Source organism: Triturus cristatus, chromosome 11 (genome assembly GCF_964204655.1).
Source record: "Triturus cristatus chromosome 11, aTriCri1.1, whole genome shotgun sequence".
Classification (NCBI taxonomy): Eukaryota; Metazoa; Chordata; class Amphibia; order Caudata; family Salamandridae; genus Triturus; species Triturus cristatus.
The window spans coordinates 136342578-136368916 of NC_140594.1; the positions used below are offsets into that span (position 1 = coordinate 136342578).

The 26339-nt window shown below is 48.8% G+C and overlaps 1 protein-coding gene across 6 annotated transcripts in view; it reads left to right on the plus strand.

The window, feature by feature from the left end:
• Positions 1-26339, plus strand: part of CIT (citron rho-interacting serine/threonine kinase) — a 1313172-nt gene that overhangs the window by 616756 nt on the left and 670077 nt on the right. For all 6 annotated transcript variants that reach the window (XM_085636268.1, XM_085636269.1, XM_085636271.1 and 3 more), the window contains exon 20: positions 9763-9879. In XM_085636268.1, the coding sequence (XP_085492394.1) occupies positions 9763-9879 (117 nt within the window). The remainder of the gene's footprint in view (positions 1-9762; positions 9880-26339) is intronic.

The following is a 26339-nucleotide window of genomic DNA, read 5'->3' on the forward strand; positions in this document are numbered from 1 at the left end:
AATCTCACGGCTAGTTCTCGTGACCTCTACCTCCAGTACTGTATCCTGGACCTCACGTCCCTGCTGTCTCGTCAGCCTCGCTTCAAGCACCTTCAGGTCCTCGTTCAACTGTCGTCTGATACCATAGACCTTACTCATACATTCCTCACTCCTAACCGCTGTCATCGCCTCCCACTCATTCGCTCCACTGGCCGTTGTGACCCAGTAGCTGCTCATGTACTCAGTCAGCGCCGCACCTAATGCCTCCCGACACATCGTGTCGAAGAGAGCATCTGAGGGCAACAGCCAGCTGCATGGGCCGTGCTCCAATCTCCCACTCACCAGCTGCAGAGGCGAGTGATCTGAAAGGTAACGCCCCACGTATGTGGCAATTCATCCAGAGGAGTCTATGTCCTCAGTGCACAGGGCCCTGTCCAACCTACCATAGGTGCCATGCATCAGCAAGTGACACGAGTATTCCCTCATCGCGGGGCGCATCTCCCTCCAGATATCCACACATCCCAAGTTCTTCATAACCACACTCTGCATTTCCAACATTGCTGGCTTCGTAGTTTGTTTCAGTGGCTTTCTGTCAAGCTCTTCATCTATCACACTTTAGAACTCACTTACCCACAACAGCCTGGTGGCCATAGCATCCATCAACATGCCCGAATATGCAAGTAAAACCCCTTATCTTTGTTGGGTGCATATACATTCAAGATGTATAGATCTACCATCCAACATACTCTCCACTAGTATATACCTTCCACCCTGGTCTGCCTCTCTGAATTGCAGCTTAAACAGAACTCCTGGAGCCCCCCACACTGACACCCCGTGCATAGGACAAGTACAACTTGGCCCTTTACTTCCTTTTCAGCTTACGATCTTCCGCATCTATCATGTGGGTTTCCTGGAGGCATGCTTTACCAATCCCCTGCCTGCGCATGTAGGACAACACGCTATGTCGCTTCACATACCCCCTCAGTATTCTGACATTCCAAGTGACTATTTTATAGCTTTGTACCATTTCATTTCCACATTCATACAGGGCCAAGCCCAGTCCTACATTCTCCTCCTAGCGCTCCTAATCCCAGTCGCTGATATAGCGTACCAGTGATTCTTGTATGTTCTAAACAACTAGCACAGGGTCCTCCCCAGGCAAACTCCTCAAAACAACCAAACTGTGTTTACCCATTATGTTCGGCCGGCAAAGCGTCCCCAACTTACCAAACCCACGCCCCTTACAAAAAAATGCATATTGGCCTTTCTGCTACAGCCTAACTTTTATCTTATCACTATATAACAAGCAAAATACGCAGAAGTGAGGCAACACCCAGTAGGTTCCAATTCTAAAAGGATAAGGGCCACTTGGAGCCACACTTTTGCTTCCATACTATTTCCTATCCGATTAGCACTGCAAGCCACATTGTTGCTTTCAGTCTGTCCCATCCATATCCTTATGTTCATGCTACTCATCCCTCTGCCCAAGAGCCACCAGTGCCTCACCTGCCAGACCAGCATCGTCATGTCCCCCTTCAAGCAACAATTCAACCAATATCCTCCATGTCCACCTGCTGCTCCTCAGATTCCCCATCATCATTAGTTTTCATCTCACGTTGATCACCACTCTCTCTCTGCCCAAAGTGCCATCCTATTGTACCACCACTTGTGGCGTAAGCGGATTCCTCTGCACTTCCAGCCTGGAGCGGCCTTCTGCCCTCCCTCGTCTTGGGCGCCTCTGCTAATCCACCCAGTCTGACATTTGCAGTCCCTTCTGATGTCCTGGTACCTTGTCCCACATCTCTAGTTAGGACAAGACTGCCTCTGGAGTTTTGAACAAGTGCGACCTGCCATCCTTGATCACTTTGATCAGCGCTGGGTACTGCAACATGTATGGTAAGTTCAGCTTTTGCTTGATTTCCAAAAATAACTTTTGTTGCCAGTGTACCTTACAAGAGTAAACCAGGAAGACAGCAATGCTATGGTTTTCAAAGTGCAGCTTTCCCGCTTCACATACCTCCATATGATTTTCTCGATGCCTGTAGTTGAATATACTCTCAATGATGGCTCTCAGGGAGCGTCCCAGGCACTGATCGCGCCTTCATCGCTTGATGGGCCCTTTCAATTGCAAACATGGGTGATGTAGGAGAGTAGGGTCTGCTTTCTATGTTCACCCCCACTTTTTGCTTTTGCTTTACTGGTTTTCGACTTAGATGTGGCTGTGGGCCTGCTAAACAGACCCACAGCCCTGCTGTTCTCTCTCTAAATTAATACTATGTACTTTAGGTGCATAACCCATTTGGATAGGATCACCTTATTGGCCCCTGTACAGTGTACCCTAGGTACCCAGGGCATAGGTGTACCCTAGGCCTACCAGGGGCTGCAGCATGTATTATGCCACCCCTGGCCTGGCCTTCCATTTTGACACAACTGGCTGATCCCTCAGCTGGGGCAAGGTCGTGTAATCACCCCTTGCTTAGGTGTAGTATTCCTATACCTAACTTACATATAGACACATGTGTACCTATCAGTCACTCCTATGGCAGGCCTTAACAATCCTGGAGGCAGAGTGCTTGGTAACATGTGAGATGGTGCTCTAGCATGAGCTGAGCCTGTCTGCAGCTTTCGGAACCATGTCCTTATAGCTGTTCTATGATATAGCCTACCATATACTCTTAAAGTGCCTTATAATCTTAGACGGTTATGGTAACTATGGTTTGGCTTTATCGAAACATGTCGTGTAAGGTGTCTAACACTGTGGAATAATAACCCCATGCCATTTCTGGACATGAGAATATTATTCCCCCCTTCTAGAGGGAAAGACATGTTAAAATCATACTTCAACTGTTAGCCTCTGACCAAAGCCTCAGCATCACAAAATGGATGCTGCTGCCACGACACAAGTCTGACCTCCTGCAGCTGGGAGTGATCCCAGCCAGGGAGGCCTGGACAATAGGTTTCCTGCTTGGGGAGATGCTAGCACCTCCCCAGACAGCCTTTAGTGTATTGGGGCAGGGTGGGCTGAAAGGAATGAGACATGCCTGGGGCACACAAGGTGTTCCTTGCATAGTCCAGTTCAAACCGGCGCTGGGGCACTCCAGCCCCAGCTCTGGCGCGAAACTGGACAAAGGGAAGTGGGTGTAACCACCCCCTCCCAGGTCCCACCCATAAGGCGTGACCTAGCAGGTATCCCAGCCCCCCAGATTAGTATAAGAGTGGGAGTTGGGCCTCAAGACTTTAGATTATCCTGAACCTGCAAAACTGAACAGAAACTCTGGACCTTCGACATTCGACGAAAGAAGAAGACTGAAGAATCTCCCTTGTAGCCAAGGAGTGGCTACCCTGTGCAAACAGGCACCATCAAGAGACTACCCTTTGCTTTGCGACCGTTCTACGAGGAACCGACTGCAGAGCCCGACCAGAGCCTTGACTTCCAGACTTCTCCGACCCTCATCCACATCTGCAGCAGAGCTGAGATCCGTGGAGGCGACGAGCGACGTGGGACCGGCTACCTGGAAAAAGTGGCTAGTAACTTACAGCGCAGCTTCTGAGGTACCCTCGAAGTTGTGCACCGGGGATTGAGAAGCCCCAAGCACCATCTGCACCGAAGATCAGCCCCCCACACTCCACGAGTCCTGCGTGGGGCCCTTCAGCATTTTCCTGCTTGCCGCGTCTGTCCGGTTGCTTGCCCGCTGGCTAGTGGCCTCTGTGACGACGCACCCTGAACTCTTCTGTGCTGGTTTGGCTCCTCCAGACTGGCTCCCGCTTCTCTGCAAAGAAGAAGCACCCCAGACCTTCCTGGTCTGCACCAGAAGCAAGTCCTTCGTTCTTCGTGGGTTCCGCTTGCCAAGGCTTGGTGAGTCCTAGTCCAACTTCGACGCCGCCGACAGCAAGAGCCTTCGTGGGACAGCTCGCCTCCTGGTCCTGGTCGTCCTCGACGCTTCCTGGTCCTCCTGGCTGCAGCAACAAGCTTCACCTTCACCTGCAATCTTCACGACATCGCCTGGTTCCTTCCTGGTTCCACGTGGTCACTGGCTAGTGACCTTGACTCTGTCCCTTCTGCTTGCAGGTTTCTTCTCTTCTAGATCCCAGCCTTGGGATCCACCGGACACTCTTCCCTGACTGCCTGTCAGCATCTTTCTTCAGGCATCCATAGGAGTCGACGACGAAAACGACGCATCTTCACCCCTATGCACCCGCAGCCTGTGGGCTAGGTAACTTGGGTACTCCGGTGCTCATCAGGATAGTGACTATCCTAGTGTCTAGTTTTCAAGTCTCAACTTCCTTGCTACTCCGGAAGTGTCCTAAATCTACCGTTTTCTAAACTGTACTATTGCTATTGACTTTTACGCATTACGCGTGAGTGTTTCCACTCTGCACACGAATCCCGTGGGCCTCCCACTTCCTAACTAACGCTAGTGTAGTGTAGCCCCAGCGATTCCCTAGGCCTAGGCCTATTCGATTTCCGTGACAGTGGTTCTTATACCACTTACTTAGTATATGGTTTGCGTGGCCCCTGGGGCCTAACTGTATTACTTACCTGTGTGACTTAATGTATGCTTAAATAAGACTGTGTTGTACTTACCTCTAATCTCATAAAGAGTGCTGAGGGTTTGACTAGAATAAATACACTTTATTTTATATATATATCTGTTGTGGTGTCCTTTCATTTGGTATTCAAGGGATTATATATGGTATCACAGCTGGCTTCACATGCCATTCAGAGTTTAGCCTAAGACTGCTCTTGTCCATGCTACCACTAGGATAGCTGGTCTATAAGGTTGACTTTACAACCAATCACCATAAGGGTATTTGGACTGATATAAGGTGTACACTAGAACTAGTGACATCATACATCAGGCCAACTTCTCACAGGTGAGAAGTCTGTTAAAGTCAGTTTAGTTTTTATCCAGTCTTCGAGGAAGCTTTCCACTGATGCCCGCTCCAGGAACCCCAGACACAAGAGATAGTACCTTTGTGACCGTCCTTCTGTATCCTCTACTCTGCTTTCCAATGTCGCAGTGGACCCCATCAGCCGAGACACCTGTTTTTTTTTTTAGGGTATTAGCTTCAGTCTGCTGGCCCGTGATTGTGTGTTCAGGTGACGTGACTCTGCCAGCGACTTTGCAGAGGTTCGCGCTGAGCAGCCCTACATCAATCAACACAGCTTCTATCTTCCCCTCCAGTGCTATTCTAGAACCCCCGGATCACCACCAACAGCGCTGCACGTGTTAGCTCCTTCTCCTCCTGCTCTAGCACTTCAGCCCCCTGCAGGCCAGTGGAACTCGTGGTGGGCCCCTGCACGCTGGTGTACTGCGTAGCTCAAACATTGTTTACTATAAACAGAACAAAGTGGTGCATGGAATAATTAGCAAGAGCAGTGTAGCAAGGTTGCTGAGAATCGGGAAGCAAACAGTAAAAGGTTGAATTCTGGAAAGAGCATTGTATTTTGGAACCAAGGGAAATGAAGCCATTGCCAAGACACATTCATGAGGTTGTTTCCAAAACATTGATTTCTTACAAATGAGAGACAAAATATGCTTTTCAGCAACAACACTCCATATAGCTTGGATACAGCATATACCTGTTGCTGCCAGTTTTCCCTGTACAAGCAGGTGACCTTAGAGTTTTTTTCAAAACAACGGCATCCATCGACAAAGGATAGAGGACGGCTTGACCGGACTGATACCCGCATTAAGGTGGTGCAGTAGGCCAGCACTTGTATTTAACCATATGTTGTGTATTAAAGGACCTTCCATAGCAGATTATTTGGTAGAGACCTCCTAGCAGTGCTACCTACCAGTGTTATGGATGCTTGTTAGAGACTCTCTCAAGAGACTCTGAAGTGAGGATGGCATCTTTTGCTCTAGTTGGTTGTGGAAAGGGGACAATGCATGTATGAACTTTAACCCCTTCGCTGCTAGTCCCCTCTCCCCCCCCCCACCTCTGTGCTAAGCCTTTTTAGGGCTATTTGGGGTAGTTTGCGCTTAGGCCCCTGTAACCTTTGGACCACATCAGGTGTCCACGCCAAATTTACATCCTTTTTGTTCCAACATCATGGGGATTTTAAAGGTACCCAGGGTTTGTTGATTCTCCTGTAGTGGACCCCAGAAATAAGCCAAAATACAAAAAGTGCTGCAGATGAAAGCCTCTTTTTTTCCCTCTGCAAATGGTATCAACAAAGGGTTTGTGGTGCTGAAATCACCATCTTCCCATGTTTCAGTGACTGACCGACTTCTGTCAAAAAACCAACATTTTTTACACAGTTTTGGCATTTTACTTTGGCATAGCCTATTTTTGCTATTTTTTGTGCTTTCAACCTTCTTCCAGTTAGTGGTAGAAATGGGTATTAAAGCAATAATGGACCCTGGAAAGCTCTACATTTCAGAAAAGTAGACAACATTCTGAATTCAGCTAGGTATCATTTGTGTAGACCCTTCAAGGTCTTTTTTTTAATAGAAACTAACAGTTGAAAATAGGAAAAATTTAAAATGAGTTGAAAAAAAAAGCCATTTGTGGCTACTTTTTCACCTGTAACTTCTTCTATGTATGACTGATTTTTGAAAGCAATATACCGTTACCCCCGCTGGACTCTTCTGTGTGTGGGGATATATAGGACTTGTAGGTTTACCAAGAACAAGAGGAACCCAGAGCCAATAACTGAGCAGCGTCTTGCAATGGCTTTTTTTGTGTACCGGGTATATAGAAATGTATCTGGGAAAATATAAACAGTGAAAAATTGGTATAAAAGAAACCTATGTATTTCTGAAATGGGAACAAAATATAGAGTTTAGAAACAGTAGCTATTTGCACATCTCCAAAATTGTGGGTACCCATACTAGAATGTGAATTATAGGACATTTTTCAAAGTGACTTCTTTTTTGCACATTGTCTTACATTTGAAAGGCAAAAATGCATCGAAAGTCGATGACTAATAACAGTTGCTCCACAATTCTGTATTCCCCTAAGTCTCCCGATAAAAATGGGACCTCACTTGTGTGGTTAGGTCTAGTGCCCGCGACAGGAAACGGCCCAAAACACAATGTGGACACACTACATTTTTACAGTGAAAACTGACCCATTTTTTGCAAAGTGCCAAGCTGTGGATTTTGAACTCTAGCTCTACCGGCACCTAAGGAAACCTAGCAAACCTATACATTTTTGAAAACTAGATACCCAGGGGAATCCAGAATGGGGTGACTTGTCTGGCTCTCACCAGGGTCTGTTACCCAGAATCCCTTGCAAACCTCAAACTTTGTAAAAAACAAACAAAAAAAAAACATTTTCCTCACATTTCTGTGGAGGAAAGTTCTGGAATCTGCGTGGATCCAGAAAATTCCACCCACCCCGCATTCCCCAAAGTCTTCCGATTAAAAATGGTACCTCACTTGTGTGGGTAGGCCTAGTGCCCGCGACAGGAAATGGCCCAAAACGCAACGTCGACACACCACATTTTTACAGTGAAAACTGACCCTTTTTTCCCAAAGTGCCTAACTGTGGATTTCGAACCCTAGCTCTGCTGGCACCTAGGGAAACGTACAAAACCTATACATTTTTTAAAACTAGACACCCAGAGGAATCCAGGAGGGGGTGACTTGTGTGGCTCTGACCAGGTTCTGTTACCCAGAATCCCTTGCAAACCTCAAACTTTGTAAACAAAAAAACCCCCACATTTCTCAACATTTTTGTGATGGAAAGTTCTGGAATCTGTGTGGATCCACAAAATTCCACCCACGCAGCATTCTCCAAAGTCTCCCGATAAAAATGGTACGTCACTCGTGTGGGTGGCCCAAGTACCCGTGACAGGCGCAAGGGCCCAAAACGTATGGAGGAGACATCAAAATTACCTGTCACAAAACGACCTGGTTTTGGAAAGAGGGTCACCTGGGTTTTTGGCCCACGGCTCGGCGGACATCTAGGAAACCTACCAAACCCACACATTTCTGAAAACTAGACACCCGGGGGAGTCCAGGGAGGTATGGCTTGCGTGGATACCCCAATGTTTTCCTACCCAGAATCCCCTGCAAACCTCATTTAGCTGAAAAAAATCACTTTTCTCAAATTTCTGTGTAGGAAAGTTGTGGGAACACCGGGCTTACACAAATTTCCTACCACCCAGCGTTCCCCCAGGTCTCCCGATAAAAATGATGCCTCACTCGTGTGGGTGGCCCAAGTACCCCCTGACAGGCAAGGGCCCAAAACTTATTGAGAAGACCTCACAGTTACCTATCACAAAACGACCTGGTTTTGCAGGGGGGGGTGGGTCACCTGGGTTTTTGGCCCCGGGCTCGGCGGCCATCTAGGGAAACCTACCAGTACCACACATTTCTGAAAACTAGACACCTGGGGGAGTCCAGGGAGGTATGGCTTGCATGGACCCCCCCCCCCCCAATGTTTTCCTATCCAGAATTGGGGGCGAGGGGGTTGCCCAATATGCCCCTAAGGGAGCTAGAAAGATTGTGGCTATTTTGTGGGGGGTTGTGGGCATTAGTATGCCCATTCTGGGCAGCCCCCATCCCCACGTGTAATTACGCTGGTGCCTAGTGGGCTCTCTGCCACCCCCCGGGGGGGGGGGGATCAGGGGCTGCTGCCCCCATCTGCCTCCTCGGGGGGGGGGGGCAGAAATACTGTGGCATTTTTTTTTGGGGGGGGGTGGATTTGGCATGCCCATTCTGGGCAGCCCCCACCCCTTAATTTTGAAAAAGAAATTTCCCCAATGCCTAGTGGGCTCTCTGCCCTTCCCCCCGGGGGTCAGATTGGGGGCTACTGCCCCCTTCTGCCTCCCATGGGGATAGAAAGACTGAAATTTCTCGGGGGGGGGGGCATTTTCATACCCATTTTAGGCAGCCCCCACCCCTACATCAAAAAAAATCCCTAGTTTTTAGTGGGCTTTCTGGCCGATCTGCTACTGCCCCATCTGCCACCCAGGGGGGCAGAAAGACTGTATTGCCCAAAAATATTTGGGGGGAGCAAAGGCCTTTGCCCAAGGGGCCGCTTCCCCCTCCCTGGTGTCTAGTGGGTGGATCCCTGTTTGGGGATCGCCCTCCTGGGGCAATACCCAAGCAGGGATCCACTAGGGAGGGGTACCATTAGATTCTCCCCTTTCCAATGATACCTCTCCCATCTTTCTACGTGCTTGGGGGGCTCAGATAGCCTCCTGAGCATATAGAAACTGAACTGAAATTAGCCTAAATTCTCATTTCAGTTTCGGTTTCTATGAAATGACATCAGTGCGACGTGCATGCTGATCGTCATTTCACAGAAACCAGGAGGAGAGCCTCGGGAGCTGGGGAAGCTCTTCCCTAGCTCCCGAGGCTGTTGGGGAGAAAAGGAAATACCTCTGGTGCCTGCACCAAAGGGATTTCCGGTGCCATGTGTAAGGACAGCCGGGAGCCTTACTGAGCACTGAAGGGGTTCATGAGGAAACCATCCCAGAGGTTTCAAACCAAAAATACCTTGCAATATATTTTACTACAGAAAGAATCTAAAATGGGTCATTCTTAGGCACTTCTATAGGTATTCTGCTGCATATACGTAGTTATATTGAAAGCTGTTAGCAAAAAGTTAAATTTAACAATTAAGAAATGTAATGCTAATTTGCTAGTCAATAGTTTCAGTAAGCAATACTTGATAATTCAATTAAATGCACTGCGATATTACTTGTACCAAATGCAAATTAGTCTTTATTAGATTTAGTCTTGCCATGCGTCCACTCTGTGTGGGCACATTACACAAACAGGGATAATAGCTGATTTACTTGTAATTGCTGGTTTACTTCTTCAGGTGCTGGAGACTCAGATGAAGAAGGATCTAGCAGATAAAGAGTCTCTCGAGTCTTTGCGGATGAAACATGAGGAAGAAGCTTGGGAAAAAAGTCAAATGCTTAGTGAGCAGAAAGCGGTATGTGTTTTTTTTTGTGCTTAGATACCATACAGGATCTGCATAACTGTGAAAGAAGCTGCCTTGGAAATTTATTGGCTTTATTTATTATGGATGTGTGAGATCATGTTGAAGTTAGAGGGCATTCGCTTTGCAATTAGGAAATCGGTATTCCTAATGTATGAAATGCTTGAGTTTCATTAAGGATTCCTAGTGGGTCACAAATAGACCTTCCTCATCCATATTAATGAGGTAGGTGGCAATTTACAACCCATTAGGAATTGCAGCCATCACAGGGAAGGTGGATTGCTGAGTCCAGCATATCAGCTGAGGTCAGTGGAACCACTGCCTACTCTTAAAAAAATATGATTTACCTTCTCAAAGAGGAAGGAGGTTGCTTGAGGACCCCTTACCCTTTGCCAATTGATTGCCATCAGTTTTAAACTGGTGGTAAAGTATTACTGATTTGCGACTGGAATTCAGTCGCAAACCAGTAGTATATGCTATACCAATTTGGTATTTGGAAGGACACCCTTAACACGCCCCTTCCAAATACCGAATTGCAAAGGGAAAATTAGATTTCGTAATAAGTTACTGAATTGCATTTTGCTCTTTGTGCATCAGGAAAAAGCATTTTCACGGTCACAAACGGCCCGATGCTGCAAATGGGGCCATATGCGACCGGAAAAATGCTTTGTTCATCTGGCTCAAAGTTCTTTATTTCATATTAGGCCCTTGGTTACAGCAACAAAAGTTAAGTCCTCTCAGAGCTCCATCCTCCATTTGGTCCCTATGTCCTATCTTTCGCTGCAGACCACACTCTAACCTTTTGTTACATCAGTAACTTTAGACATTCCAGACACCAGCTTAGACATACAGTGAATGGGAACACACAAAATACTTCCCTTTTTGTTTAAGGGCAGGTTTTGATAAGGACTCCCAGGGTCAACTGTAAGTATCTTGCATATGAAAAAGTATGCCTGATTTGCAAATAAAACCCTAATATATTTAAGATGTGTTCTATATCGAATACACAGTTCATGCACAGTTTAATTTAGAGGTAGGCTTCATACAAGGGATAATACGCTGATGGAAATGACCCATCACCGGCTAGCAACAGATAAGGATATATATCTGGCACACTTCTTCCAACACCCACTGTTAAGCATTGTGATAGTGTCCGGTTAGGCATGTGGTTGGGTTGGGCGTTGGATGAGTCCTGTTGTGGAGTACCACTTTAAAATGTGCACCTTCTCTGTGTAGCATGTCCTATAGCCTTTCTTGACTGTAAAGTCAGCTTTTGAAGGTCTTGGGGTGATTAAGCCAATCTAATTGGCTACCCTGAACTCCCGAACTAATTTGATTGGTCACAGGATAGGCTAATTATATTAGCTGAATCATCTGATTGCCTCCTGTGGAACCCATCAAAAATGGATGTGCATTGTGGTGAAACTGACTGGCTTCTGAGCCTCCAAAGCGATTAGCTTAAACCACATGTTTTGGAAAGTGCACCAGATATTCAGTTTTCACAGACTGCGCATTGGAAAAGGAAGTGTACTTAAATTGACGTCAGCGAGGTTACATAAGCCCCACCCCGGCGCGCTGACATCAGTTTCCTTCTTTTCCGTGTGCAACTCGGATCGTGTCCCTGTCCTGTATTCAGGTGGGACAATGTGCGAATGCCTTCGGGCTTTATGGCGTGCTAGTCTTGTGCGCGTCTGATGTCGGTGACGGACACTCATCCTATTTGCATGTGGTGTTTGGACGAGCACCATGATTCCATGGACAGCGACGCTTGCCAGCATCTGAAGCCTAAGTCCTGGCGGGAGCACCGGATGAAGCTCCACTCAGCCCGGTTGTCCAGATCTGTGTCGTCCCCGCGTCCGTCCCCCGCAGAAGGGTCCAAGAATCGCGCTTCCGATTCCGGCATCGCCACTCACCGAGGCCCCTAGGGCGTCGCTCGCCCATCGGTAAGTCTTATAGCTTGTCTTCGAGGCCTGGTCCCCGCTCTGCGGCGGGCGCGGGCTCATTCTTCGCCACCCTAACCGCCGTTTCCCAGCGCCGGGGCGACTAGGGCCCAAATAGAGGCCTATGCAGCGGCTCTGCAGGCTTTCTTGGCCCCTCCTCCTCCTCCTTCCTGGGACGTCCGCGGAGCCCTTGCCACGTGCGGGGCCTTCCATGGCATCGCCAGCAGCTCCGGCGCCGACTGGTTCGGCTTCAGGTTCTGGAAGTGTGGTGTCGTCGGGGTGCGGCTCTACGGGGATCCCCTCTTCGGCCCACGGCGCCTCTGCCTCTCCGCAAACCCCCAAGGGGGTCCCTGTGGTGTCGCGGGAGGTCACCGGGACTCGCAAATCGCCCCAGAGTCCTCCTCGGTCTTCTGGGCAGGCGGCGGCCTTGCCAGAAGCCAAGCTGACGACGCTCAGGCACCGACGGCTGTCGACCCTGGCGGCAACGCTGGTGCTGGCTAGGGGCCGGGGCGCATCCCCGGGTCCATCTTGTCTCTCCACGCTGCTTCGTCGGAGGTCGAGTCAGCGCCTTTTCGGCGCCGTTCTTTCACCGCCCCGGAGCCGGCCCGCCCCATTCTCCTAGGGTGCAAGTGGTGGAAGAGGTCGTCTTGGCGTCCCCTCTGGCGCTGGTTGACCTCAAGCCGGCACCCGTGGCGGACTCCACGGCGCCGTGCCGGCGTCGGGTCGTCAACTCGTCTCCAGAGGCCCCCTCCTCCCCGGAGGTTCGTCAACTTTTTGTCTCTTCTTCCCAGGAGACGGGCCGCCGCTTCGTGGCTTTTTCCCCGGCGTCTTCCAGGGAGGGCTCTTCGCCGTCCCCGCGGCCACAGCCTTCCCCAGAGGCACCTCCGGTCCCCCACTCGTCCGTCAATCTTCCACCATTCCGGGGCTGGCCATGTCTTCCTCCAGCTGGATTCGGGGATTGCCGGCTTAGATTACAGCCGTCGCCCACAGAGGAATTGCTTTCCCCCACGACGCCCTACGGAGGCGTGTGCGGCCTTTGCCCAGGCCATTTCCACGGGCGCTGGCATTTTGGACATGGGCGACCCTGCCACCCCATTCCCTACGGACCATTTGCTGGAGGTTCTCCATCAGGGCTCGGATGGACAGCAGCTGCTTCTTCCCTTCGAAGCTTCGCTCCATAATGTTTTTCTGGGGGCGTCCTGCCACGGGGGATCCGGTGCCCCAGTCGCTCCTCCACCGTCCTGCTCTGCACGACCCAGTCTGCCTTTCTTTCCACCCTTCTACCCAGGGCCCTCTTCTGCAGACTGCTTTTCCCTCCTTACCCTTGGTGTTGTTTCCTCCGTCACGGGCGGCCCGGTGGTTAGATTCATGGGGGCGGAACCTGTTTGCTTCCTCTAGTGCTGCTTTAAGAGCGCTCAACACACTTTGTGTGTTGGCCAGGGCTAGTTCCAGCTTATGGGATTCCGTAGAGTCCCTTCTGTCTTCTGCCTCTCAAGACGGTGTCTACGCTGATCTGCGGCGCCATGTGATGGATGGCCGGGAGCTGGCCGCGTTTATTCTTTGTCCCTCCTTGGATGTTTCTGATGCTCTTGGCTACACAATGGCAAGTTCAGTAGCTCTCCGTCGCCATGCTTGGCTGAGGGATAGCGTTTTTACTGAGAATGTGAGGGAGCGTCTTGTTGACCTGCCCTTTGATGGGGTGCTTTTGTTTCACACCCATGAGGATGCTGCCATTCAGTGGCTCCTTGCGGGGCTCCGTCCTCCTCCCCATCCGTAAACTTGGCTTGTCGGTCCTCTGCTACTTTATGGGTGGCATTGTCCTACCCCTTTTTTCGGGGGTCTGGTGGTTCGGTTGGACCGTTTGCTGATCTGGTGGGTTGGCGTGCCTTCGGGTCCTTAATTTGACCCCTTTGTGCTGTTGGCTGCTGGTACAGCCCCTTCGAATCTTGTGGTTCTTTGGTTGTGGTCCACCCATATGTGTCCTCAGATTGGACCTTCTGTGTTTTTTGATTGGCTGATTGACAAGCCATCTGTGGTTCTATCTGCAGGTCCTTTATGTTCTGTCCTCTGCTGCAGGATTTTTCCCTAAGAGGTGTTCCCATGTTTTCTTCGGATGTGTCATACCCTACCTTTATGTTCTGGTCCTCTGCTGCGGGTTTTTCCCTAAGAGGTGTTCCCATGTTTTAGTGGGACGTATCATACCCTATGTTGGGTACTTGTAGCTATTGCATAGCTCTGTCCTGCGCTTGGAAGGTCTGGGTGCCCCTTTTTGGGGTTCTCTGCCTTTCTTGGAATCATTGTATACCACTGGTGCGGCCTCTTGTATCTTGTCTGGGTGCAGCTTGCGCTGCTCATGGGTTCTGTCATTCTCGGTCTTCACTACATCGCTTGACGGTTTGGCATGATGTCTACGGTGTCGTGTTGTGGTGTTTCCGCCTTCCTGTCCGGCGTTTCGGCCTGGTCCTCTGTCTGGTGTTCCAGGGTGGCTGGGTTTCTCATGGTTTTCCTGTGTTCTGGTTGACGGCTTGGTCCGTCCTTCATGTCTTCCCCTTTTTCTCTTATGGCTGGTCCCATTTAACTTTGTGGGTCGGTGTGTGTCTATTAAACGATCCTTCTTTGGGGCTTGTTCTGCATTTTTCTGGCCTCTGCCCTCAGCCTGCGCCTGGCTTGTTCTGGGTGCGCTGTTCCATGGTGCTGTCCGCTGCCGGCTGTGCACGCCTGCTTGTGCTGGTCCACTGCTGTGGTCCTTGTTGTGCTCCCTTGTGCCCCTGCCTTTTGTTCTGCTGGGGCTTTGCGCACCTGTGCCTTTCTTCTTATGCCTGCGTTCCTCGGCTGTGGAGCCGTTCCTGCCTTGCCTGCTTCTTTGCGGCTGATGCCTGTTCAGCTGTCCTCTGTCGCTGTGTGTTTTCCTACGGCAGGCTCTGCCTCCGGTTCTACCTCTTCTCCTTGGAGTTGGGGTCGTTCTTTCCTCCTGGGTGATCCTCTGCGGCTGTCTGTCCCCACAAGGGTTTGTGGCCGTTGTACCTTGAATGGGCTTGGGGTCTCCTGGTCTTCCCTTCACCTTGCTGGGGCCCTGTGTTTCTTCCTACTGGGGAGGTTCTCTCTCAGGCCCTCCTTCCCTTTGGGTATGGCTTGGGTATCTATTCTACATTAAGGAATCTGCGGCTAGGCAGATTTACAAGTTACTTACCTTCAGTAACGATGTATCTGGTAGAGACGATTCTAGCTGCCGATTACTTCACGGCCCACCCTTTCTGCGAGGACCTTTAGTTTGGTTTTCTGAACTCGCCCCCCTCTGGGTGGCTTGTCTCCTGTGGGTGTCCTGTGGGTGTCCGCTTCGCTTCTGCCCGGAGAGGATAATTTGTTCTGCTCGATTGTTCCACCCTCTCCCTTATGATACATGGTCGGTTGGTTCATGTGTGCTTCTTCATCCCTCCACCTTGCTTTTTCTCCAGTGTAGGGGCCTGCTTTTACTCTTCTCCGTTTTACTTGCTTGTGATTTTTGCTTCCCTTGCAGTCCTCTGAGGTTTTTTTTTTTTTTGCCTGTTCCTCTGCCTTTTCGCTCCTTTCAGGGGATACGGCCCTCCTTGATGGTGTCGTCTGGGGATGAATTGCTGTTCCTCCTTTGTTCCGGGCTTGTTGCCCTTCACTGTTGTGGATCGCTATTGCAGTCTCAATCTTTCTTTCTCCCTCTCTCTCTCTCTCCCTCTCCCTCTCTTTCCCTCTTTTCTCTTTGTCTCTCTCTCTCTCTCTCTCTCTCTCTCTCTCTCTCTCCCACTCCCTCTCCCTCTCCCTCTCCCTCTCCCTCTCCCTCTCCCTCTCCCTCTCCCTCTCCCTCTCCCTCTCCCTCTCCCTCTCCCTCTCCCTCTCCCTCTCCCTCTCCCTCTCCCTCTCTCTCCCCCTCCCCCTCCCTCTCTCTCTCTCCCTCTCTCTCTCTCTCTCTCTCTCTCTCTCTCTCTCTCTCTCTCTCTCTCTCTCCCTCTCTCCCTCTCTCCCTCTCTCCCTCTCTCCCTCTCTCCCTCTCTCCCTCTCTCCCTCTCTCCTCTCTCCCTCTCTCCCTCTCTCCCTCTCTCCCTCTCTCCCTCTCTCCCTCTCTCCCTCTCTCCCTCTCTCCCTCTCTCCCTCTCTCTCTCCCCTATGGCCTTTTTCCACATGCTTCTGCCTCCAGCAAGGATGTTGCCTTGGCTTCCGAAGGTGTTCCTCAGAGCGCTGCTCTGCTCCTTCACTGTTATGGTTTTCACCGCTATGGCCTTTTTGTACCTTCATGCTTGGCCCTTTTCCAACTGGTGCTGTTCCTCACCTTTTTGTTTCTCTCTTTTCTGTTTCACTGTTTTTTCGCACACTGTTCCCACACTCTCCACAGTTTTGTTTGTGATGGCTCCGCGTTGTGGCGCGGAAAAGTTCCCTGAAGAAAATTGATGTCAGCGCGCCGGTGTGGGGCTTATGTAACCTCGCTGACGTCACGCCTGTGGACGATGTCGGGGCGGAGTCGCATGGTAACGCCCCCCGGGGCACAGAGATGCTGGGGCAAAGAAAGTTTTCCGGGTCCTATCTCACGCCTGGGGATAATACGGCGTTAAGGAATCTGCGGCTAGAATCGTCTCTACCAGATACATCGTTACCGAAGGTCAGTAACTTGTACTTCAGGAATTGTCCTATTTGTCGGTATCTGGTAGAGATGTTAGATATCGTGATGTCACATTTGTTTTCTGCACTTTGATGGCTTGAGGGTTTTTGAAGTGATATGCTAATCTCTTACAGCTCTGTTTGAGAATAAAGGAGAAGTTATATTGTTTCATCAATTGGAGTGAGAATCTGTAGGTGCTGTACAGGGAGTTCACTGAAATGTGATGAATCTCCCCTACTTGGTCTAGTCGTCTTTTGAAGGGCATATTGTGGTTCTATAGTGTAGAAGTGAGTCTAGCACTTGGTGTTTTGAACACCGTGCATGTTGCCACTCCTTATGTGGTAATGGAAAGAGCACTTTGAGAAGCAATACTGAGAGAGGGACTTTGGTTCAGCCTATATGTTGATTTGCTTGAGCACATTTTATTGGGCAGAAGTTATGTGCTTCCACTGAGAAGGAGTTCTTGTACTGCACTCTGTGTTGTAGTTAAGCTTATGTTCAATACAGACAGCATGATTTGGTTATGTTGAAAGCCAGTGATCAAATCTTTGGGGCAGATCTAGTTATTATCAAAAGTTATGACAAATGTTACGCCATATATTAAAATTAATATGCTTTTAAGGGTGGATTTTGCTCCAGAATTGGATCTTTCATATGTTCACATGCTTGAATCCTTTCCCATTGTCAGACTGGGAACCCCCAACCTTTCCAAACCTATCCACTTCATTTTATATAATCCAAACCAGACAATCAGAACCCAGCTGTTCTCTTCACTGATGCCTCCAGCTGTCAGAGTTTCTACTGCACTTTCATTGTGAGGAACCCTTTTTGCCATCTTAGTGAAGATTTTTACTTTCTCCAGTATTGAATCTTTCATAGATTCACATGCTTAAATCATTCCCCTTCATCAAAGTGGGAGTCACACTGTATAATTAGAAAGCTGTACAAAATGACACATATGTAGCCTAGAATGGCTAGAAAACATTCCCTTAAAAAAGTTGAAGCAGGTCCTGAAAATCTTTAGATGATGCCTGTAAATCTTGTGAAAAGAAGGTGATTTATGTGGAAGACCCACATGCAAAATGCTTATACTGCTTACTTCCTGAGCACAAGCCACCAGATGTTAGTATTTGCAGACTTATTCCTGCAAAGACTTTAAAAGATTGTGAGAGGTGCTGGGGTCTTGCCATTTAGGAAAAGGATGTGGAGAAGGGTGAGGCATAAAAGAAGCAAGATAAAGGACCCTCTGACTGCAGTTAAGAGTTAGACATCTGGTCTACAGCACTGGTGAAGTACACAGAAAGCATAAAGCAAAAGAAGATCCTGCAAGAGAAGAGTTACTATTAAAAAAAAATCAAAGGTAGCCTCAGTGACAGATGGTAAATTGTCAAGGGAAAGGGAAATGAGAGCACTTTGAGACAGAAGTCGAGGACGATGAGAAAGGTTCATAAGCCACCAAGAGCCGAGAAAGATTTATCGCTGCCGAGAGTAAGACTCTCACCATCGACAGCATTGTCAAATTTAAAGGCGAAAGTATTGGAGTGAGGGAGCCAGGTTAGGTTGACCATCTATGAAGGAGTCGTTGACGAAAGGGTTACAGTCAACGAGTGGAAAAAATCATCGACGGGCGAAGTATCGTTGACATGAGAAATGCCGTTGCCAAAGGAATAGCCATCGACGAAGGAAGTGCTGTCTAATAGATTTGCCTTCGACAAGTGACAAGTTGTCGACCAAAAAGAGGCAAACATTTGTATCACCCAGTACATGGAGGGGGTTATTGAAGGTAATGAAAGACAAGAAAGTTGATCCTATATTGGAATCTATGCTGGTAGCGCCAATACCCTTGTAACAACCACCACGTTTATTGTAGTAAGTTTCTCCAGAGGAGCGAGGACATTTCTTTAATAATCAGAGACAATGAGCAAAACTTTGATCATATGGAGGCTTTCTTTAGTGAAAGAGAAAGTTCAGTGGAAGAAGGAATAGCAACTCATTCAGGAGAGTTGAATGTTCAATACATTGATTTTTTTTTTTTTTAACCAAACTTTATTGCCTTTTAAGTAGCGGACATTAAACTCCTTTAAGGTAGCAGTATACATTGGCTGGGAGTGGGCAATATGACACATTTGACATGTTGATACTGTCTGTACCCTCGCCGTGCCCCATCTGTTCATGACAACTTGGAAGATCACAGTATTCCCCTTAGCTATGTACTAAGTACATTGGATGCACCCCCTCCCTCGCCCCCCACAATAAGGCATCAACCACAACTACCCCCCTTCCCCTTGAGTATTGATCGATTCGATTATTATGCTGCCTGGTACTCCAGGCATGGATAGTGATGCTGCTCCAGAGCCTTCTGTTGTGACCCCCTTCCGCACCCGTGTGTGTTGATGCTATGAATCTCTCCCAGTCTTGCTTATCTACTGGGGTATCCCGCCTCAATCTGGCCCCTGGGGGTGCTCCACGTGTTGGTGTTTCTCTGGTGTGGAAGCCTCCGAGTCCCTCCTCATTCTCGTTAAGTCCGCCACCAGCCCTTCCCATGCCTGGGCTCTCTCCGGCTTGCCCACTCCCCGCCGTGCATTCCGAAACAGGACCCTGCTCTCGCATCCCGCCCACTTCTCCATCTCATATCTCCATCTGAGGACATCAGGCTTCTTCCAGCTACTAGTGATTTCCCGCTTCGCCAGAATAAATGCCATGTCCTGGAACCTGGATGTAGTTTTGGCAGAGTGTGGAAATAAATGGAGCAGTACGTGGGCCGGTGTACAGGGGACCACCCTTTCCGTCACTCTCGCGGTCTCTTGTGTCACTTCCTGCCAATAGTGGGTTAAGGAGGCACAGCTCCACATCATATGTATAAACGTCGCCCACTGTTCCTGACACCTCAGGCATCTAGCATCTGCGCCATCGGAATATCGGTTGATACGTTCTGGAGTTAAATAGGCTTGATGGAGTATATAAAAGCTTATCAGCCTAAACCGGGCATTTTGAGATACTTTGGCAGTTCGCTCTAAAACATTGTCCCAGTCCTTGTCCTCTAGTGGGCCTGCCAACGTCGTCCTCCCATTTGTGTCGTAATCTGTCTAGTGGTTGAGTGGAGTCCCGTCCTATGGCTCTGTAGAGGCAGGCCACAGCCTTGATGATTCCACCCGCTACGCTCATATATTCACATGTGTAGTGTCGCGGGGGTTCAACCGTCCCCGCACCCCAGTGTCGCCGTATCGCTCCAGTGACCGTCCCATGTAGGAGAAAGTGCCCTGGCGGTATGTCCCAGTCCGCCCTGAAGTCCTCAAAGGAGAGGAGCTCCCCGTCCTGGAAAAGATCCCTGACTTTTGTCACCCCTGCTTCAACCCATTCGTTCAGGCCTCTCCACTGTCCTCTGTGGGGAAGGGCTTCCAGTAGCTGCAGCGCCATCTCTGGGGAGTATGGGCGCTTTGTTTAGGTTTTCTGCAGGCATCTGCCCCAGCAACGATGTATCGCCTTGTGTTCATTACTGCTGATTTGTTGGGGCCTAATCGTCCTTAGCAGGGTTCGGAACACAGCGAACCCCTCCGGGGCGAACGGGGGCACCCCCCTGTCTGGTTCCCTGCTTCCCGCAACCCATTGTGTGAACCTCTGCAGTTGTCCTGCTAAATAATAATCCTCCATGTCGGGTATTGCCATGCCGCCCCCCAGTCTGGGCCGCTTTAATGTATTGAGGGCTACCAGTCTGCGTCCCGACCCCCATATAAAAGCCGACATGCAGAAGTCCAGCTCTCGGAACCATGCCGCCGATATCAAAATTGGTAGTGTTACAAAAAAGTAGAGCAGCCGGGGAAGTGCCACCATTTTAAGTAATGAGATGCGACCCATCACCGTAAGAGGGAGTTTCCCCCAGAAGGTCATAGTGTCCTTAAGCGAGCGGAGCGCCCTCCCTATATTGCCCTCCATCACGTCCTCCACCGTGTGGAATATGTGGACCCCCAGGTACCGGAAGCAGCGGGGCTCCCATCTCAGGTTACCCAGACTCAGAGGGGGCCTCGCGTCCCTCACCAGAGGGAAGAGTTTGGACTTCAGTCAGTTCACTTGCAACCCCGATAAGGAGCCAAAGTGCTCCATCATAGCCTTAGTCCCCGGCAGGTCGCCCTCTGCATCATTTAGGAATAGTAGGTGGTCATCTGCGTATAACGCCACTTGGTGTCGTATCTCTCCCACCTGGATCCCCCGATACGCCCTTCCAGACCTCGCTATACAGGCCAATGGCTCCACTGCCAAGGCAAATAGCAGTGGGGACAGTGGACACTCCTGGCGTGTCCCCCTCTCCACCCGATATTGTGCCGATATTGTACGACCACTGCGGACCCTCGCCACCGGGTCAGCATATAGTAACCGTACACAGCTTATAAAGCCCATTCCTAGGCCCATTTTGTTCAGTACTGCATATAAGAACCCCCATTTGAGGCTATCAAATGCCTTCTCCATGTCGATGGTGAACACTGCCCCTCTCTGATTCGCCGTCGTTCCTAGTTCAATAATGGACAATAGTCGACGAATATTTAGGGTTGTGTTCCGATGAGGTATGAAACCTGCTTGGTCCTGATGTACCAGAGGCACCATATAGGGGAGTAGGCTCGTTGCCAGTATTTTACTTAGAATTTTAAAATCAAGATTGAGCATCGACAATGGCTGATATGATTCGCATTCCAGGGGAGACTTGTCTGGCTTCAGAAGCGGAATTATCACCGCCTCCCTAGTCGTGCCTGGCAAGTGGCCCCTCTCCCTGGCCTCCGCGTACATCGCAACCAGCCTGGGGGTCAGTACGTCCGCGTATGCAGCATAGAACTCCTTAGAACGTTCAATACATTGATGATGAAGTGGAGTATGCAGAGAGATTATGATCCCCAAATTTGGCATAGGCTAAATGAAAGGATGAGTGGATACATCCATCAGAAAGACTGGTTAAGGTTTCAATCCAAATGTTAACCTCTATCATCAGCAGCACAACGAAGATCAAGGAATTCTTCATCCCCTTGCACAGCACCAACTGAGGATATATATATCTATATCTATGGCCAACTTCATAAGCAGGCACTGACAAGACTGGAGTTGATATATATCTTTATTAAGCAGAAAAACACACACATATATATGTGTGTGTGTGTGTGTGTGTGTATATCTACTCACACACATACAGAAGTCTGTAATGGATATGGCTTTTAATGGGTCTCGCCTCATTGTCAAAGAGGCGGATTTTGCCCTCGAATGCTTTGAAGAAAGCAGAGTCTTTCAAAGCAAAGTCTGTTTCCCTGGCAGAACGACACTTCCGAGGCTACTCCAGGGGACTGGTGCATACACACCGCCAGGCCCTGCCATCACCAAAGCAGTCACTTCACTTCTTTTGGAGCTGGGAACAGGTATCAAGCAGACATTGTGTAGGTCAACACGGACACCTTTTGCCTAGTTCTTCACCGCTTCAGCATCAGCCTCCAAACTACTTTAGTTTGCCCTTCGTGGCTCACAGCTACCCTGTGGGAGGCAGGATCAGACATTTGCTTCTATGGTGGCAGACTATAGCATCCAACAGCTAGGTCCTCCAGATTGTCCAGGAGGACTATGCACTGCCATTCCTTTCTATCCCACCTCAACTTCCTCCCACTTCAGAGCGGCTTTCAGAGGAGCGTCTATCCATATCATATTGTGGCAATAGATGCAGGCTCTATTAGCTAAAGGGGCCATTGAGAGGGTGCTAAACTTGAAAGCAGGGATGGATCTTTAGGACAGAGACCTGCACCCTATTTTTTACCTTAATCCTCTGAATTCCTTCCTGCACAAGGACAAATTCAAAATGTTCACACTTGTTTAAGTTCTGTCTGCTCTGCATCCGGGTGACTGGATAGTTGCCATGGACCTGTAGGTGGCATGCTTTAATGTACCCGTTCTGTGGTCCACAGATGTTACCTGTGGTTCAGCATCGGCCAGGAGCATTTTTTGTTTGCTGTACTCCCCTTCTACATTACCAGCAGCCCTCCATTATTCACAAGAATGATGGCTGCGGTCACTATCCATCTTTGAAACCAATTTTCTCTTACCTCAATGACTAGTTATCGAAAGGGGGCTCACCACACTCAGTCGCAGACCACTTGCAGATGACTATGAACGTTCTTGCATCCTTGGGGTTCATGATCAACGAGCTGAATTCACTTTAAGTAGCCATCCGCTGTGTGGTGCAATTCAGTGCATTTTCTCTGTCACAAAGTGCAGGACATTTGGGCTACGGGTTCAATGTTTCAGCCTCAGTCCCGATTGCGATTACAGTAGCTCTGAGGCTAGTTGGCCTGCTTGTCCACTTCACCAGGTGGCATAGGCAGGCTCAGCAGGGTGATCTAGAGTATGTGGGCCCAGCATCATGGAAACATCTCTGTCATCCATGTGTCAAAGAAAACTGCACAAGATAGTGGTGGCTGCTAGACCACAACCTGGCCAGGGGCAGAACACTATCCCTTCCCCAGCCAGAGTTGGAGGTGGTGACAACTGTCTCTCTACTTGGCTGTTGAGGCCATCTGGGAGCAGTGGACAGCAAAGGACTCTGGTCTCCATGAAGCCGGACTTTACATGAATTTGTTGGAGCTGAGGGCCATTTGCCTGGTATTTATGGCCTTCCTGCTGTCCAAGTGAGGAATGGTACAGGTTCTCGCTGACCGCTCCACTGCCATGTGGTACTGCAACAAGCAGGTTCTGTGCCAAGAGAGGCAGCACCTGTAGAGTAAACTGGAGCGTTACGGGCATTTCCATGATCATGACCCACCTGGCGGGAACTTTAAATGCAGGGCTGACAAGCTCCGCAGTCAACACCTAGTGGGTCACAGATTGCGGTTGCATTGCGAGGTGGTGCAGAGAATATTCAGACAGTTGTGAGAGCACAGTCTACATCTTTTCGCGAACGTGGCGTTTCAAAACATCTGCATGTTGCCAAGAACTTACTTTCTAGGAGACACATTCAGGATAGTATGAGGTGTGGGACTCCTGTACTCCTTTCGCCCCGGCTGCCATGAGTTTTGAAGATCAGGAATGGCTTTGCCATAGTCATTCCGGTGGTTCCAGACTGGGCAAGGAGAGCGTGGTACCCAGAAATTCTGGGCATGAGCATCTGTCCTCCGCTCTCCTGTTGCAGCAGCAGAGCAGGGTCCTTCATCCAAGCCCACGCAATCTGTACCTCCATGCATGGAGATTGAGGCAGCAGTTGACTATGTTCAGTCTTCCTCCCAAAGATGGGAATTTTATCCTTGCTGCCAGGCCTCCCTCTACAAAGTCTGTCTACGCCGAACACTGGAACATGTTTATGGCCTAGTGTTGCACCCGCAACATGGACCCATTACAGGCCAAACTATCCAATGTCTTTGTTTTATCTTTGGCCCAGCAAGGATTTGCAGTGGGCACCGTCAAGTCATGGGCTTTCTTATGTTTCCGGATCAGCCGTCTTTACTCAAATCACCCGTTGTGATGAGGTTTATAAAAGGTTTGACCCATATGTTTCCTCCCAGTCTCTTTGTGATGCCCCAGTTGTTTTTTCACTCTCCTTATGCGTACCCCTTCCGAACCAATGCACAGATATTTACTATGTCTTCTGACTCCAAAGACTTGTATGGCTGGTCGCAATAGCTTCAGCTCAACCCTAAGTGAATTCCAAGTTCTCTCAGTGCAGAAACTTTACTCCTCTTTTTCCAATATAAAGTGGGGTCGAAGACCAGGGTGGCACTTTTACTAAAATCACGACTGCTTTTCATGTTGGACAATCCATCATTCTCACAGTGTTCTCTTCTCCGCCTCACCCCTTGAAAGAGGAGGAGAGCTCCATTGACTGGACCTCAAGAGGACCTTGAGCTTTTACATTGATTTTACTAAAGCCCATCAGTGGACGATCATCTGTTTGTGTGGCTTTTTAGGTCACAGAAATTCAAGGCTGTGCAGAAAAGGACTCTATCAAGGTGGATAGTCCTCTGCATTAGGGTGTACTATGCACTGGCCAAGAAGTAGCCTCCAGAAGTGCTGAGGATCCATTCCACCAGGGCCGTGGCTGCTACCACTAATTTGGCTTTTAGAGTGCCTGTTCTTGATATCTATCAGGCTGTGACATGAGCATTAGTGTACACATTCACAAAGCACTATTGTCTTGACAACCAGGACCGACGGAAGGGTTACCTTCGGTAATGCACTTTCTTGTGGATACTCTAACCACATATTTCTCACTGCCCTCCTGTCTGACCATTCCTTGAAATGGTCTCAATTTCCATCTCAAAAGGTTCCAAACGAAATCGCATACTGGTACCTCTTATATTGTGGTGCTCCACATCTGAGGAGCTGGACTAGGTCAAGAAAAAGACATTGATGCACAATACCTTGGAAAACCTGCTGTTCCATGTACAAATGCTAGTTTTATGTAGTAATTGATCTACTTGGCGCAAGGTAGAGATGATGCACTGTGTACTTAGCAAAACTTTGTGTAGCCCTTCATATTCTTGAGGCTGTAGATAATTAGTGAACTGTAAACTTATGAGAGACTCTGGGGGACTTGGTTTGCTCCAGACTTTGGGCAATTGTATATTGATTGGAGTCCTGTAGCACTTGGTTTTGGATAAATAGGTGTACTGTGTACTGATGAGGCAGGCCTCTTTAGCACTCCTGCTCAAAGCTTTGGATACGCAGGTGTACCGTATATTGATGAGCGTTCTCTTAAGTGCTTGAAGGCTGTAGATAGGCGCATGGGCATAGTGATGAATCGCTTGGAGCATGTGGTTACCTCAAAGCTTTGGATAAACAGGTGTGCTGCATATAGTTTTGCAGCATAAGTGACTCTGGCTGTACTGAAAGCTTTATATAGGTACATGCGTTCTGTGCAGGTGTGAGTTTTTTGTAAAAACCTTTTATCCTTGAGGCAGTGGATAGAATGTTTTGGTAAAGTTACGTGAGAGTCGTCTGTAGCACTTGCTCTACTCGTGACTGTGGATTGATACATCTTTCGTATGCTTATCTATGTATGTTTGTGGTATGCAAGCCTAGCCAAAGGCACATTCTGTGTATCACTTGATTTACTTAAAGCTGTGGCTAGATAGGTGCCCTGTCTACCCATGAAATTTGACTGTAGAACTTGCACTTCTCAAGGTTACTGCGTTATGTAGTTGTGCATTTTTTGTTGCGCTTCTTTTTTTTTTTTTTCTTCAGGCAGCAACTAGTCTTGTATGCTAATGTGAACATCCGAAACTACTCAGCGCGATATAGACGGATGTGTAGTGTACAAGTGTTTTTTGTCTCTTGGCATTCTTCAGGATATGGATCTATAGGTGACCTGTGTTTTAATATAAATTGTAACATTTGCTGTGTTTTCGGTAGGTAGGTGATTTGTATACTGATGTACGTCATCTACAGCTCTTGGTTTATTCAGGCTGTGGGATAGATGTGTCTTATTTACTAATGTGAGTTGTCTTTATCTCTTGCTCCGCTCTAGCTGCATACCTGGATGCCATGTGCACCCTGGTGAGTTTTTGTATCACTTTGTAATCTTAAGGCCATGAGACCAGCCTGTTTCATCCAAACTTGATAGTCAGTTGGTTTGTTTGAGGAATGGATAGCTAGGTGTGCTGTAAACTGCAGGAGTTAGACTTTTTCGAATGTCTGATTAACTTTATGATGGGATGAATCTTTGGTATCACTTGAGCCACTTGAGTCAAGGTAATCGCAGGGTTCTGTTGAACCTTGAAGTTGTGTGCAGCATCTGCTCTATCCGTTTTCTCATTAAAGGTTGCTTTGATGTTAAAGAAGTTTGAATGGCTTCTTATGTGAGCACCATTCATGCTGAGTAAATTTTACTAGAGAATATGCTTGGTACTGCGATAGTAAGTTGTTGTAAA